The sequence below is a fragment of the Salmo trutta genome, chromosome 19 (assembly GCF_901001165.1).
Source record: "Salmo trutta chromosome 19, fSalTru1.1, whole genome shotgun sequence".
In the NCBI taxonomy this organism is placed as follows: Eukaryota; Metazoa; Chordata; class Actinopteri; order Salmoniformes; family Salmonidae; genus Salmo; species Salmo trutta.
Genome location: NC_042975.1, coordinates 15,367,290 through 15,384,003, shown reverse-complemented (window position 1 = coordinate 15,384,003; position 16,714 = coordinate 15,367,290). Strand labels below are relative to the sequence as shown.

General features: G+C 42.9%; 1 protein-coding gene across 1 annotated transcript in view; it reads left to right on the top strand.

Annotated features, from left to right (window-relative positions):
- The first annotated feature begins 5,169 nt into the window (after positions 1 to 5,169).
- The window catches only part of gramd1ba (GRAM domain containing 1Ba), a 165,005-nt gene continuing 153,460 nt past the window's right edge, over positions 5,170 to 16,714 (top strand). The window contains exon 1 of the mRNA XM_029699872.1: positions 5,170 to 5,471. Coding sequence (XP_029555732.1) covers positions 5,323 to 5,471 — 149 coding nt within the window. The 5' untranslated portion in view covers positions 5,170 to 5,322. The remainder of the gene's footprint in view (positions 5,472 to 16,714) is intronic.

The following is a 16,714-nucleotide window of genomic DNA, read 5'->3' as shown; positions in this document are numbered from 1 at the left end:
ACGTTGACGGAGAGGTTGTTATCCTGGCACCACAGGGCCAGGTCTCTGACCTCCTCCCTATAGGCTGTCTCATCGTTGTCGGTGATCAGGCCTACCACTGTTGTGTCGTCTGCAAATTTAATGATGGTGTTGGAGTCAATGAATAGCATTCTCACGTAGGTGTTCCTTTTGTCCAGGTGGGAAAGGGCAGTGTGCAGTGCAATAGAGATTGCATCATTTGTGTATCTGTTGGGGCAGTATGCAAATTGGAGTGGGTCTAGGGTTTCTGGGATAATGGTATTAATGTGAGCCATGACCAGCCTTTCAAAGCACTTCATGGCTACAGACGTGAGTGCTATGGGTCGGTAGTCATTCAGGCAGGATACCTTAGTGTTCTTGGGCACAGGGGCTATGGTGGTCTGTTTGAAACATGTTGGTATTACAGACTCAGTCAGGGACAGGTTGAAAATGTCAGTAAAGACACTTGCCAGTTGGTCAGTGCATGCTCGGAGTACACTTCCTGGTAATCCATCTGGCCTTGTGAATGTTGACCTGTTTAAAGGTCTTACTCACATCGGCTACGGAGAGCGTGATCACACAGTCGTCCGGAACAGCTGATGCTCTCATGCATGCTTCAGTGTTGCTTGCCTCGAAGCGAGCATAGAAGTAATTTAGCTTGTCTGGTAGGCTCGTGTCACTGGGCAGCTCACGGCTGTGCTTCCCTTTGTAGCCTGTGATAGTTTGCAAGCCCTGCCACATCCGACGAGCTTCGGAGCCAGTGTAGTACGATTCAATCTTACACCTGTATTTACACTTTGCCTGTTTGATGGTTAGTATAAGCGCCCGGGTTAGAGTCCCACTCCTTGAATGCGGCAGCTCTACCCTTTAGCTCAGTGCAGATGTTGCTTGTAATCCATGGCTTCTGGTTGGGGTATGTACGTACGGTGACTGTGGGGACGACGTCATCGATGCACTTGAAGCCAGTGACTGATGTGGTGTACTCCTCAATGCCATCGGAAGAATCCAGAAACATATTCCAGTCTGTGCTAGCAAAACAGTCCTGTAGCTTAGCATCTACATCATTTGACCACTTCTTTATTGACCGAGTCACTAGTGCTTCCTGCTTTAGTTTTGCTTGTAAAGCAGGAATCGGGATAGAATTATGGTCAGATTTGCCAAATGGAGGGCGAGGGAGAGCTTTGTACGCGTCTCTGTATGGAGTAAAGTTTTTTTTCCTCTGGTTCCACATTTAACATGCTGGTAGAAATTAGGTAAAACGGATTTAAGTTTCCCTGCATTAAAGTCCCGGCCACTAGGAGCACTGCCTCTTGATGAGCGTCTTCCTGTTTGCTTATGGCCTTATACAGCTCATTGAATGCAGACTTAGTGCCAGCATCGGTTTGTAGTGGTAAATATACAGCTATGAAAAATACAGATGAAAACTATTCTTGGTAAATAATGTGGTCTAAAGCTTATCATGAGATACTCTACCTTTGGCGAGCAAAACCTTGAGACTTCCCTAATATTAGATTTTGTGCACCAGCTGTTGTTTACAAATATACACAGACCACCACCCCTTGCATGCCAATCATTTGATCTCAATCAGTTTCATGGGAATGTGCAAAAACACCATCCTCTTGAATGTAATATTTTGTAAACAAGTTAGAGCAGATGGTGTTAAATTATATAACCTTCCTGTATTTTGTTTAAATCAAACCACATTCTGCCTAGTGGCGCGCACTGTTGAGTTTTGGCCACATTATTCAACTATTCAACTAACCATCCTAAAATTTCCTACGAAATTTTTGGTGTAACAGTAATGTTATACTAGGCTATTATATTTGGTTATGTTGTGTGGAATACTAATGAATCATTATGTGATCTTCCAAGACATTTATTGAGCTTTGATCTAACTTTACTAAACAAGCACCATTGTGAGAAGTGGTGGAGCGATGCCCCCTCCCCCCACCCCCTTAATTTAAGTTTAGGCTAAGGTTAGCAGTGTGGTTAAGGTTAGGTTTAAAATTAGATTGAATCTACTAGTGTCGCCCCGCCTCTTCTTCTGCTGGGTTTATCAGAGTTTGGTATCCAACGTTATGGTGCATTACCGCCACCTACTGTACTGGAGTCCTAGCTTAAAAATGGACCAATAGAAGTATAAAGAGAGGTTCCTGCAGATGCAGAAATGCCCACATGCAGGAACGCTCCAGATTGTGGGCCGCAATTACACCCTTCTCCAGGAAGGGACACATTTAAAACGGGATTGAGTGATGTAGGAGTAAAGATGTTGAATGATCAATTAATGAGCATGGAGAGCCTCACAAGTTTGACAAAATTACCTTATCTTTCAGTTTATTTGGGCCAATTACTTACTTTTGTAGCTCTTTGGCAGAAGTACGCTTTTTGTAAGTACACTGAACAAAAATATCAATGCAACATGTAATGTCTTGGTCCCATGTTTAAGAAATGTTCCATATGCACAAAAAGCTTATTTTTCTCAAATGTAGTGCACAAATTTCTAACATCCCTGTTAGTGAGCATTTCTCATTTGCCAAGATAGACCATCCATCTGACAGGTGTGACATATCAAGAAGCTGATTAAACAGCATGATCTTTACACAGATCATTACCTTGTGCTGTGGACAATAAAAGGCCACTCTAATATGTGAAGTTGTCACAAAACACAATGCCACAGATGTCCCAAGTTTTGAGGGAGCGTGCAACTGCAGGAATGTCCACCAGAGCTGTTGCCAGAGAATTTTATGTTAATTTCTCTATCATAAGCTGCCTCCAACGTCATTTTAGAGAATTTGGCAGTACCTCCAACAGGCCTCACAACCACGTGTAACCACGCCAGCCCAGGACCTCCACAGCCGGCTTCTTCACCTGCGGGACCATCTGAGACCAGCCACCTGAACAGCTGATGAAACTGCGTTTGCACAACTGAAGAATTTTTGCATAAACTGTCAGAAACCATCTCAGGGAAGCTTATCTGCGTGCTTGTCGTCCTCACCAGGGTCTTGACCTGACTGCAGTTCGGAGTCGTAACTGTCTTCAGTGGGTAAATGCTCTCCATCGATGGCTACTGGTACGCTGGAGAAGTGTGCTCTTCACGGATGAATCCTGGTTTCAACTGTACCGGGCAGATGGCAAACAGCATGTATGGCATTGTGTAGGCAAGTGGTTTGCTGATGTCAACATTGTGAACAGAGTGCTGCATGGTGGCGGTGCGGTTACGGTATAGGCAGGCATAAGCTACGGAAAACAAACACAATTGCATTTTATCGATGGGAATTTGAATGCACAGAGATACCGTGACAAGATCCTGAGGCCCATTCATCCACCACCATCACCTCATGTTTCATCATGACCATGTCGCAAGGGTCTGTACACAATTCCTGGAAGCTGAAAATGTCCCAGTTCTTCCACGGCCTGCATACAGTACTCACTAGACATGTCACCCATTGAGCAGTTTGGGATGCTCTGGATCGACGTTTCCGACAGCGTTCCAGTTCCTGCCAATATCCAGCAACTTTGCACAGCCATTGAAGAGTAGGACAACATTCCACAGGCCACAATCAACAGCCTGATCAACTCTATGTGAAGGATGTGTTGCGCTGCATGAGGCAAATAGTGGTCACACCAAATACTGACTGGTTTTCTGATCCACTCCCCTACTTAAATTTTTTTTTAAATCTGTGACCAACAGATGCATATCTGTATACCCAGTCATGTGAATTACATAAATTAGGTTCTAATGAATTTATTTACATTGAATAATTTCCTTATATGAACTGTAACTCAGTAAAATCTTTGAAATTGTTGCATGTTGCATTTATATTTTTGTTTAGTATAGCAGGCATAACTATCCTCTCCCAGTTTAGCTGGAATTTAGCCCGAAAGGATTTGAGAAATGTGATTGGTTGATGATAAGCCTATAACATTTGCCTACGTCTCGTCTTGCGCTTTCGCAGAATATGGGTCGCGTTCCTCTGCTCAAACGTGGCATGCATCAACCAATGGTTGCATGCCACGTCATCAAATGTGTCATCAACTTATAGATTGCTATAACATGTGATGTGGTTAGCTGATACTTAAAATAATACCTATCCAGCTGTTATAAGATCTGGACTGTGTCAGCAACGCGCCACAGATTTCAACAATTGGAGAAAATAACATCACAAGTGCCACATCCTTATGATATATATATAATGTATATATTTATATATATTTCTTGTTTTTCATAAGCGTAACTTAAGAGAGATTGCAAATGACAAATATAGGACAAATCAACCTGTTTTTGTAAGTTAGATTAGTGCTGTTTGAATTTGATGATAAAATGTGGGACATAGGAAAGGGACGAAATGCGGGACTGCCCCGCACAATCCGGGACATGTGTTCACCCTAATGATAGCTGTACTTTTAGTTTATGGTTGATGCAGCTTGTTGGCCATTAGCCAATCAGCATTTCTCAATGAGTTCAAAGCACGTGAATGCATCCAAATGGTATTTACAACTTTACAACAGGTAATTACCACCTTCCCACTTGGTTCTGAACTCAGCAGAATCACCTCAGTTTTCTTGTAATTACTGTACATTCAATTTAACCTTCCCACTCGGAACTTCCGATAACTCCGACAGCATGGGAACAACCCAATAATCTTGTACTGGGGCAAAATATTATTTTTAATTCAATAATATCTAAAATGTTGTCAACTGTAGCCACATATCCCTTCGGTTTGCTTGGCTAATGACCATCACGACATACCTTATACAAACGTAGCTTTTTTTGTATCAGAATTTCCACATTTTTATTAATGGGGCCGTTTTGCCCCAAGTTACCCTCGAGAACCCACTGCCCAAACACTGGTTGAATCAACGTTGTTTCCACGTAATTTCAACGAAAGCTTAGAACCAACGTGGAAAGACGTTGAATTGATGCTGCGCCCAGTGGGAAGGCATTGGCAAAAAATAAAGACAAGTAATTTTGAACCTTTTGCGTGCAAATGTAAAAATAGTTATATTGAAGAACATAAGGGTATCGTTATGCTTTATAGGCATACTCATGGCTCAAACTTTCTTTCTTGAGGGCAACGGGGCAGGTGCCTGTGAAGTACTAATTTGCGTCGCTTACCCCACTCCACCCCCGCGAAGTGTGCTCTTCTCCGTCACATCACTGTCGGAGAATCGGTCAACCTATCGATGCAGGGAGGACAGCAAAAACAGAATATTTCACACGGGTTTAACCTCTAACGGCGCTTGTAGCTGCCCCATTTTAACAACCTTACGAGGTGCAACATCGCATGTATTGTGTACATTAGCCCTTCGCATTAAACTTATCAAATGGCAAACAACGGACATTTGATCCCGGAGCTGAAGCTCGAAGAGGCTGAGGACGAATGTTTGACGAGGAGCATCAGTCTGGGGTACTTGCAGCAGCAACAACGAAGCAACCCGCCGTCACCAATTCCGTCGAACTCGAGAGGACACAGGTAGGCAGTAGTCTGTCGTCCTTCGCTATGCTCAAACGTAAAACATTGGCATAAAAATGGCGTGAGGTTTGTTGGGTTGGAGTAAAACGAAAGTTGCATCGATATTTAAATATGTATACTGTAAATAAAACCAGTGGCATCAGTGGATGAGATCTTTTGTAAAATAAATATTTTTATAAACAGAATAAACATGGATTCAGGAGACTGAATGCAGCCTGAACTTGTGAACATGACACTGCATTCAAACAGTTTTTACAACATTTTGTTGAAAGTTCTTGTGCATTTCAAACTTCAATTCCAAGCACTAACACAACGTATTGTCTGGCCAACTCGGTGAAGTTGTCCTCTGTGCTTTGTAGTGTTGTCGCTTAAACTCTCATCAGCATCACATTTCTCAAATATCCAGGCTGGCAGCCCTACAATTTCATTACTAATTGGAAGTCTACATAACTTGTATCTCAACACATTGCAATGAAATAGGCTAGAATAATACAGAATATAATCAAACCCAAGCAATGTAACCCAATTTCATTGTAGACATCAGCACAACACACACACACAGTATTGATTCTAATACCCCGTAGACTTAATGAAACCCAATGACATGATCAGACACCAATGCTTCACAGTACTATGTTTGAAACAATTATAGACAATGATGTATCATAAAAGTTAGCCTTGGATGATTTTGCTGGCAAAAGTCTCATGTAGGCAGAGAGCAGGGAAGTAGCCTACCCTCATTAGGCTTGTGTATTGGGTGTTAGACAGAGTGTTCTTCCTTCACACCACACACAGGCAGCCTATGAGAGAGAAGCAGAGGCACCTCTGTTCTGGTGGCTGCAGCTCTTGAAGGGCACCTTTGAAGCGGCTTGGCCAGGAGAGAGGGAGCGGAGAGTGGGGGTTGTAGTTGCGGGATCCCTTTCCCCTGCTCTCAGTATTGACTCTGGTTATGCCCTGCCTGTTCCTGGATAATTCGCTCTCCAACAGTGCAGATATGTATGGCCCACTCTCTACAACAGCTCTATTTCAGCATTGGCCTGCAAATAAACTGTAAACGTAGGAAGGTATCCTGATAATGCAGTGTACAGTAATTACATGTAAACTTTACCTCTCCCTTATTAAGATTTTTTCTTGTGTGTTGTCATTGCAGTCACATACAGTAAAAATAACCAAGCCAATCAGAACAGAGAAGCACTTAATGTCTGTCAATCAAACATTCAAACCCAAATATGTCTTCATATTCAATGTAATGAACACTATATGACCAACAAAGCAGGTGACTCAGTATTGGACACTTATTCAACACATTTTAGAGGCCTGTAAACATTTGCTGAATGTACTCAAAGTGACCACCAGGTTTGTTTAGCTTATCACCCCCATTAGTTCCCCTGACCTTGGCTTCAAGATGGGGAGAGTTACGAGGGTGGCTGAGGTGAGGTGCTTGGTTCAGCCCAGCACTGATGATATGTCTTTATCCTTTGCTGTTTGTACTTGGTCTGACAGCAGAGTAGGCCTAGTGCATGAATTCACCTCACGGTCAGGTAGTTTTCATTATCGTCTCTGTTGTTTAATGTTTTCCGGCTGATTACCCTGCACATTTTGCCTTTCTAAAGCACTGAGCTAAAATGCTGGTCATGTTTTGGTGATATTCATTGTGTACTCATCAAGGATAAGTGCTGAGAGGAAGCAGCACAGTGTTGTGTTTTTAGTAAGCCTTATGAGCCCTGTTATTCCCTTAAACTAAAGGAATAGTTCAGCGGTTTTACATATTTAGATATTTGTTTCCTTACCTTGAAAGCAGTGGCTTGCTGTCTCTCCTCGTCCAGACTGTCTTCAAGGTAAGTAAATTGGGTTGGGCGGTATCCAGGGCTGCAGTCCTCACGCTAGCCACTTTACCTCTGGGGAATCTGTCAAAATCGGATGCAGTTTGATTGGCATCTTAATTGGTGGTCCAATTCACAAATGTTGCCCCATCGGCCTGAAATGTTGGTTGAGGAAGCGAGTGAAGAACTTTGATCACTTGTGGGGTTGATATGACCCACATTCAATGCAAGCTGTGGTCCTGTGTCAAACTCCGGTAGCCACGAAGTGTAAAATTGAATCAGCACGGCTGCATTTTCGTCATGTGAGACAAGATTATGACGCAAGCTTGCTAATAAAAATACATATAGATGACATTTATTTTAGTGTTGGCAAATGGGATTGGTGCTCAAATTGGCTTGGTCTTGTAGTGAGGAGCCTATAAAATGTAACTAGCTTCATAAATGTTTTTTTGGAATTCTACAATTTATTGGAATAAATGACCAAACTATAAACTAGCTAGCCAACTATGGGTAACTGTAACTGGCTAAACATTCAAAATATGATAGCCATGCATAATTTTTGCAAAGAAGATTGTGCTTTTTCATTGTCAGCTCATTTACTAGTGTGGCTGCCAGCCAAATAGTGTTGCACTTCTGTTGTCATCTGATGAAAATGAAGCTATTTTCAGCCGAATGTGTTGCACTAATGTATTTTCTGTGAAGGAAAACTATAGTGGCACGTCCCAGATCACTCTATTGAAGCAAAAAAACACTGTTGACTTTCAATATAAAACGCGACCTGTCAACACACAGCTGGACTCAACTGCTCCCCTTTCTCCCGTTGTGCTATTTACAAACAAATACTTGACTGGCTCAACTGTTCTGGGGAACTATGGTAAGCTTCATCATTTAAAATAATGTGACAGGTGAAATGAAGAATGCGATCTGCTTCATCTCCTAACGTATTGCACAAGTTGACGGCAGGTATTTACTTAAGTAGCTACAACTATAAAAATGTATATAAAAACTTCAAAGAAATAGTTTTGACGGTATTGAAAAACCATCCTGTGGCTATTTCAAAATGCCCTGATGGAAGTAAGAAATATATATATATATATATATATATGTGTGTGTGTGTGTGTGTGTGTGTGTGTGTGTGTGTGTGTGTATATGGTTTACCGCCCAAGCCTATAAGGAAACATACCTAATTATGTAAAATCTCTGAACTATCCTTTTAACGTATCTACCTTTTATTGAGCTGCGCAAGATTGAGTTGATGCCTTTGATAAGAGGTAATCAGTCGTGATGGATGTTGGCTCAATCAGGCATTGATTTACCAAATATAGGATCAATCAAAAGCTGATCAGTGTGCACTCTGTTTTTAACAGCTATCACTGTTAATCGAGCCATTAAAACACTGTAATACAGCTGCCACATCTGTATCAAAGTCAAATCACTGCCAATTTGTCCTCATGTCAATTCAAGGCCTCCTGCCGATCAAAAGCATTCTACACGTTTCAGATCCACCAACATGTCATGGGATGTCAATGGGGCCTGGGAAAGCAGGAAATGACTGATTGTAACTGTACCGAGTGGGAATGGTTGGAAGGGGTTTAATTAAAGGAAAAGAAAAGGGGGATGATTATATGCACTATCAAGGCTACAGAGGAGGACTCTGAAGCTTACGTACAGTCTGCTTTCATGTGGAATAAAGCTCACCGCCCCACCCTGACTAAAAATGCCTAAAGATGATGAGATGAGACTATTTAATATTCTTCAGAACGCTGGCTGATATTCAGATGCATCGTGACATGCAACATTTACAATACGCTGGTATGAAGTCTCTATGAATTGGATATAAGAATGATATCATGTTTAAGCAAAAGGCACTTCACTTCTAAGCAAAGGCTTTTTCAATGGGATTCTGATGCTTGTACTTCCACTAAGGGGAAAATCATTTTTTAAATATCATTTTTATACCAAAGCAGTGTCCAATTGAGGTATTGAATTGCGTCTGTCAGATTGGACATCCTCATTTAAAGCGGAGGATAACTCTTTCACCATATGCTAATAATTCACAAGTACGTAGGCTATCCCATGCATAAGCAATAGAGGGCACCTCCATAATCTCTAAATCAACATTCAGATAGCATACCTTTCCTGCTCTACATTTGAATGGTTTAATTAAGCAATAAGGCCTAAGGGAGTGTGGTGTATGGCCAGTATACCACGACTAAGGGCTGTTCTTACGTAAGACGCAGCGCGTACTGCCTGGATACAGCCCTTAGCCGTGGTATGTTGGCTATAAGCCAAATCAAATTTTATTTGTCACATACACATGGTTAGCAGATGTTAATTCGAGTGTAGCGAAATGCTTGTGCTTCTAGTTCCGACCATGCAGTAATATCTAACTAACAATTTCACAACGACTACCTTATACACACAAGTGTAAAGGAATGAATATGTACATAACAATATATGGATGAGTGATGGCCGAACGGCATAGGCCAGATGCAGTAGATGGTATTTTTATTTTATTTCACCGTTATTTAACCAGGTAGGGTAGTTGAGAACAAGTTCTCATTTACAACTGCGACCTGGCCAAGATAAAGCAAAGCAGTGTGACACAGACAACAACACAGAGTTACACATGGAGTAAACAATAAACAAGCCAATAACACAATAAACAAGTCAATGACACAGTAGAAAAAAAAGAAAGTCTATACACAATGTGTGCAAAAGGCATGAGGTAGGCAATAAATAGGCCATAGGAACGAATAATTACAATTTAGCAGATTAACACGAGTGATAAATGAGCATATGGTGATGTGCAAGTAGAGCTACTGGTGTGCAAAAGAGCAGAAAAGTAAATAAAATAAAAACAGTATGGGGATGAGGTAGGTAGATAGGGTGGGCTATTTACAGATGGACTATGTACAGCTGCAGCGATCGGTTAGCTGCTCAGATAGCTGATGTTTAAAGTTAATGAGGGAAATAAAAGTCTCCAACTTCAGCGATTTTTGCAATTTGTTCCAGTCACTGGCAGCAGAGAACTGGAAGGAAAGGCGGCCAAATGAGGTGTTGGCTTTGTGGATGATCAGTGAGATATACCTGCTGGAACATGTGCTACGGGTGAGTGTTGTTATCGTGACCAGTGAACTGAGATAAGGTGGAGCTTTACCTAGCATAGACTTATAGATGACCTGGAGCCAGTGGGTCTGGCGACTATAGCATACAGGTCGCAGTGGTGGGTGGTAAAAGGTGATTTGGTAACAGAGCGGATGGCACTGTGATAGACTGCATCCAGTTTGCTGAGTAGAGTATTGGAAGCTATTTTGTAGATGACATCGCCGCAGTCAAGGATCAGTAGGATAGTCAGTTTTACTAGGGTAAGTTTGGTGGCATGAGGGAAGGATAGAGTACAGTATATACATATGAGATGAGTAATGTAGGGTAAGTAAACATTATATAAAGTGGCATTGTTTAAAGTGGCTAGTGATACATTTATTACATCCAATTTTTTATTATTAAAGTGGCTAGAGATGAGTCACTATGTTGGCAACAGCCACTCAATGTTAGCGATGGCTATTTAACAGTCTGATGGCCTTGAGATAGAAGCTGTTTTTCAGTCACTCGGTCCAAGCTTTGATGCACCTGTACTGACCTCGCCTTCTGGATGATAGCGGGGTGAACAGGCAGTGGCTCGGGTGGTTGTTGTCCTTGATGATCTTTTTGTCCTTCCTGTGACATCGGGTGGTGTAGGTGTCCTGGAGGGCAGGTAGTTTGCCCCTGGTGATGCATTGTGCAGACCACATTACCCTCTGGAGAGCCTTACGGTTGTGGGCGGAGAAGTTGCCGTACCAGGCGGTGATTCAGCCCGACAGGATGCTCTCGATTGTGCATCTGTAAAAGTTTGTCAGTTTTTGGTGACAAGCCGAATTTCTTCAGCCTCCTGAGGTTGAAGAGGCGCTGTTGCACCTTCTTCAACACTCTGTCTGTGTGGGTGGACCATTTCAGTTTGTCCGTGATGTGTATGCTGAGGAACTTAAAACTTTCCACCTTCTCCACTACTGTCCCGTCGATGTGGATAGGGGGCTGCTCCCTCTGCTGTTTCCTGAAGTCCACGATCATCTCCTTTGTTTTGTTGGCATTGAGTGTGAGGTTATTTTCCTGTAGGCCGTCTCCTTGTTGTTCTTAATCAAGCCTACCACTGTAGTGACGTCTGCAAACATGATGATTGAGTTGGAGGCGTGCATGGCCACGCAGTCATGGGTGAACAGGGAGTACAGGAGAGGGCTGAGAACGCACCCTTGTAGGGCCCCAGTGTTGAGGATCAGCGGGGTGGAGATGTTGTTTCCTACCCTCACCACCTGGGGCCGGCCCGTCAGGAAGTCCAGGACCCAGTTACACGTGGCGGGGTCGAGACCCAGGGTCTCGAGCTTAATGACGAATTTGGAGGATACTATGGTGTTAAATGCTGAGCTGTAGTCGATGAACAGCAGTCTTACATAGGTATTACTCTTGTCCAGATGGGTTAGGGCAGTGTGATTGTGATTGTGTCATCTGTGGACCTATTGGGGCTGTAAGCAAATTGGAGTGGGTCTAGGGTGTCAGGTAGGGTGGAGGTGATATGGTCCTTGACTACTCTCTCAAAGCACTTCATGATGACGGAAGTGAGTGCTACGGGGCGATAGTCATTTAGCACAGTTACCTTAGCTTTCTTGGGAACTGGAACAATGGTGGCCCTCTTGAAGCATGTGGGAACAGCAGGCTGTGATAAGGATTGATTGAATATGTCCGTAAACATACCAGCCAGCTGGTCTGCGCATGCTCTGAGAACGCGGCGAGGGATGCCGTCTGGGTCGGCAGCCTTGCGAGGGTTGTTGTTTAGTTTGTCTGGGAGCAAGACATCGGGGTCCGCGACGGGGCTGGTTTTCTTTTTGTAGTCCATGATTGACTGTAGACCCTGCCACATACCTCTTGTGTCTGAGCCGTTGAATTGCGACTCTACTTTGTCTCTATACTGACGTTTAGCTTGTTTGATTGCCTTGCGGAGGGAATAGCTACACTGTTTGTATTCGGTCATGTTTCCGGTCGCCTTGCCCTGATTAAAAGCCAGGGTTCACGCTTTCAGTTTTGTGCGAATGCGGCCATCAATCCACGGTTTCTGGTTGGGGAAGGTTTTAATAGTCGCTGTGGGTACAACATCACCGATGCACTTGCTAATAAACTCGCTCACCGAATCAGCGTATTCATCAATGTTGTTGTCCGACGCTATGTGGAACATATCCCAGTGCACCAGATCGAAGCAATCTTGAAGCGTGGAATCCGATAGGTCGGACCAGCGTTGAACAGACCTGAGCACAGGCGTTTCCTGTCATAGTTTCTGTCTATAGGATGGGAGCAACAAAATAGAGTCGTGGTCAGATTTGCCGAAAGGAGGGCGAGGGAGGGCTTTGTATGCATTGCGGAAGTTAGAATAACAATGATTCAGGGTTTTGCCAGCCCGGGTCGTGCATTTGATATGCTGATAAAATTTAGGGAGCCTTGTTTTCAGATTAGCCTTGTTAAAATCCCCAGCTACAATAAATACAGCCTCAGGATATGTGGTTTCTAGTTTACATAGAGTCCAATGAAGTTCTTTCACGGCCGTCGAGGTGTCTGCTTGGGGGGGATATACACGGCTGTGATTATAATCTAAGAGAATTCTCTTGGTAGATATTGCGATCAGCATTTGATTGTAAGGAATTCTAGGTAAGGTGAACAAAAGGACTTGAGTTCATGTATGTTGTTATGATCACACCACGTCTCGTTAATCATAATGCATTCAGCCCCGCCCTTCTTTTTAACAGAGAGATGTTTGTTTCTGTATGTGCGATGGGTGAAGAAACCAGGTGGTTGTACCGACTCTGATAACGTATCCTGAGTGAGCCATGTTTCCGTGAAACAAAGAACGTTACAATCTCTGATGTCTCTCTGGAAGGCAACCCTTGCTCGGATTTCGTCTACCTTGTTGTCAAGAAAATGGACATTGGCGAGTAGTATACTCGGGAGTGGTGCGCTATGTGCCGGCCTATGGAGCCTGACCAGAAGACCACTCCGTCTGCCCCTTCTGCGGCGCCGTTGTTTTGGGTCGCCGGCTGGGATCCGATCTATTGTCCTGGGTGGTGGACCAAACAGAGGATCCGCTTCGGGAAAGTCGTATTCCTGGTCGTAATGTTGGTGAGTTGACGTTGCTCTTATGTTCAATAAATCCTCTCGAGGTGCCTGTTTGCTAATAAAAAACTGGTTACCAACGGAATTGGAGCAGTAAATGTTTTGTCATACCAGTGGTATACAGTCTGATATACCATGGCTGTCAGCCAATCAGCATTCAGGGCTCGAACCGCCAAGTTTATAATATTGTCTATATGCTTTAAACTTCTCCTAGTGGCTGGTGGTGGTGAGGTATCTCTGTCTTTTGACACTGTGCCATGTTAACCTTGGAGTGAGGCCATGCATGAGACTGAGAGTGCACTGCTGCACTCTAATTTGTGTGCTGCTGACACATGGCTACACTTCTGACACAACTGGGGTTTTCTCGCCCAGGGGTATATGGGCAGCCATGCTCAGGCACTGTGTGTGTTTTTTGCTGTCAGACTGCACAGAATCACTGATCTACGAATCATCTTGCATCCCATTCCCAAATAACTCATTATTATGTGTTCAAGATTAGAGTGATTCTTCACGAAACCAGGACAAAAAAATACCATGATTTTTGGGGATTTCCATGAAATGTTATCTATAGAATGGTCCTTTGGACCATATAGAATGGTCCTTTGTTTTAATGACATATATTTGAGATCGGTATCTAAAAGCATAATTGAGAATAATTAATCAAAGTTGGCATATTTATTACATTTTGGGCTTATTCAGGCTTCCATCAGTAGGTGCTCCAAAGTAAAAATGTACAGTGGGGGAAAAAAGTATTTGATCCCCTGCTGATTTTGTACGTTTGCCCACTTACAAAGAAATGATCAGTCTATAATTTTAATGGTAGGTTTATATGAACAGTGAGAGACGGAACAACAACAAAAATCAAGAAAAAACGCATGTCAAAAATGTTATAAATTGATTTGCATTTTAATGAGGGAAATAAGTATTTGACCCCTCTGCAAAACATGACTTAGTACTTGGTGGCAAAACCCTTGTTGGCAATCACAGAGGTCAGACGTCTCTTGTAGTTGGCCACCAGGTTTGCACACATCTCAGGAGGGATTTTGTCCCGCTCCTCTTTGCAGATCTTCTCCAAGTCATTAACGTTTCGATGCTGACGTTTGGCAACTCGAACCTTCAGCTCCCTCCACAGATTTTCTATGGGATTAAGGTCTGGAGACTGGCTAGGCCACTCCAGGACCTAATTGTGCTTCTTCTTGAGCCACTCCTTTGTTGCCTTGGCCGTGTGTTTTGGGTCATTGTCATGCTGGAATACCCATCCACGACCCATTTTCAATGCCCTGGCTGAGGGAAGGAGGTTCTCACCCAAAATTTGACAGTACATGGCCCTGTCAAATGATGCGGTGAAGTTGTCCTGTCCCCTTAGCAGAAAAACACCCCCAAAGCATGTTTCCACCTCCATGTTTGACGGTGGAGATGGTGTTCTTGGGGTCATAGGCAGCATTCCTCCTCCAAACACGGCGAGTTGATGCCAAAGAGCTCCATTTTGGTCTCATCTGACCACAACACTTTCACCAGTTGTCCTCTGAATCATTCAGATGTTCATTGTCAAACTTCAGACGGGCATGTATATGTATTCTTGAGCAGGGGGACCTTGTGGGCACTGCAGGATTTCAGTCCTTCACAGCGTAGTGTGTGTTACCAATTGTTTTCTTGGTGACTATGGTCCCAGCTGCCTTGAGATCATTGACAAGATCCTCCCGTGTAGTTCTGGGCTGAACCCTCACCGTTCTCATGATCATTGCAACTCCACGAGGTGAGATCTTGCATGGAACCCCAGGCCGAGGGATATTGACAGTTCTTTTGTGTTTCTTCCATTTGCGAATAATCTCACCAAATGTTGTCACCTTCTCACCAAGCTGCTTGGCGATGGTCTTGTAGCCCATTCCAGCCTTGTGTAGGTCTACAATCTTGTCACTGACATCCTTGGAGAGCTCTTTGGTCCTGGGCATGGTGGAGAGTTTGGAATCTGATTGATTGATTGCTTCTGTGGACAGGTGTCTTTTATATAGGTAACAAGCTGCGGTTAGGAGCACTCCCTTTAAGAGTGTGCTCCTAATCTCAGCTCGTTACCTGTATGAAAGACACCTGGGAGCCAGAAATCTTTCTGATTGAGAGGGGGTCAAATACTTATTTCCCTCATTAAAATGCAAATCAATTTATAACATTTTTGACATGCGTTTTTCTCTATTTTTGTTATTCTGTCTCTCACTGTTCAAATAAACCTACCATTTAAAATTATAGACTGATCATTTCTTTGTCAGTGGGCAAACATACAAAATCAGCAGGGGATCAAATACTTTTTTCCCCCACTGTATGTCATATGAAGCTTACTGCTTGTTCTGTAACATGAGAAGTATGTATGATTCTTTTTTTAATTGAAATTAAAATATTACTCATATTACAGAACAAGCTTCATATTACATTTTTGCTTTGGAGCACCTACTGATGGACTCTTAATAAAGGAGGCCTGGATGAGGCCAAAATGACATACCGTAATTTCCGGACTATTAAGCGCACCTGAATATAAGCCGCACCAACTGAATTTATTATTATTATTTTTTTAACATAAATAAGCTGCACATGTCTATAAGCCGCAGGTGCCTACCGGTACATTGAAACAAATGAACTTTACACAGGCTTTAACGAAACACGGCTTGTAACAAAAATAAATAAGCTTTAACGAAACACGGCTTGTAACAAAATAAATAGGCTTTAACGAAACACGGCTTGTAATAAAAAATTTGCAGTAAGCTTTAGTTGTCTTTTTGCACTGAGTCAATTCCTCACGCTGCTGTTTCCAACGTCTTATCATCGACTCATTAAGACCAAGCTCCCGTGCAGCAGCTCTATTTCCTTTTCCAACAGCCAGATCAATCGCCTTCAACTTGAAAGCTGCATCATATGCATTTCTCTGTCTTTGCCATGATGAGGGTGACAAAATCACTACCGTAATCAGAATGATGGGAAGTTTGAGAGCGCTCGATTTAATCTAAACAGTAAACAAAAAAGTTGTTTGACCTTAACCCGTTCGGCAATTTCATTGGTCTAATGAAAGCTTCATGCCGCCAAAAAACTGAGCACATCACAGAATGTGTTTTTTTGGAGAAAAAAAAATGTAAAGCGGGAAAAATCCATATATTAGCTGCGTCATTGTTTAAGCCGCGGGGTTCAAAGCCTGGGAAAAACGTTGCGGCTTATAGTCCGGAAGTGACTATGCATGGA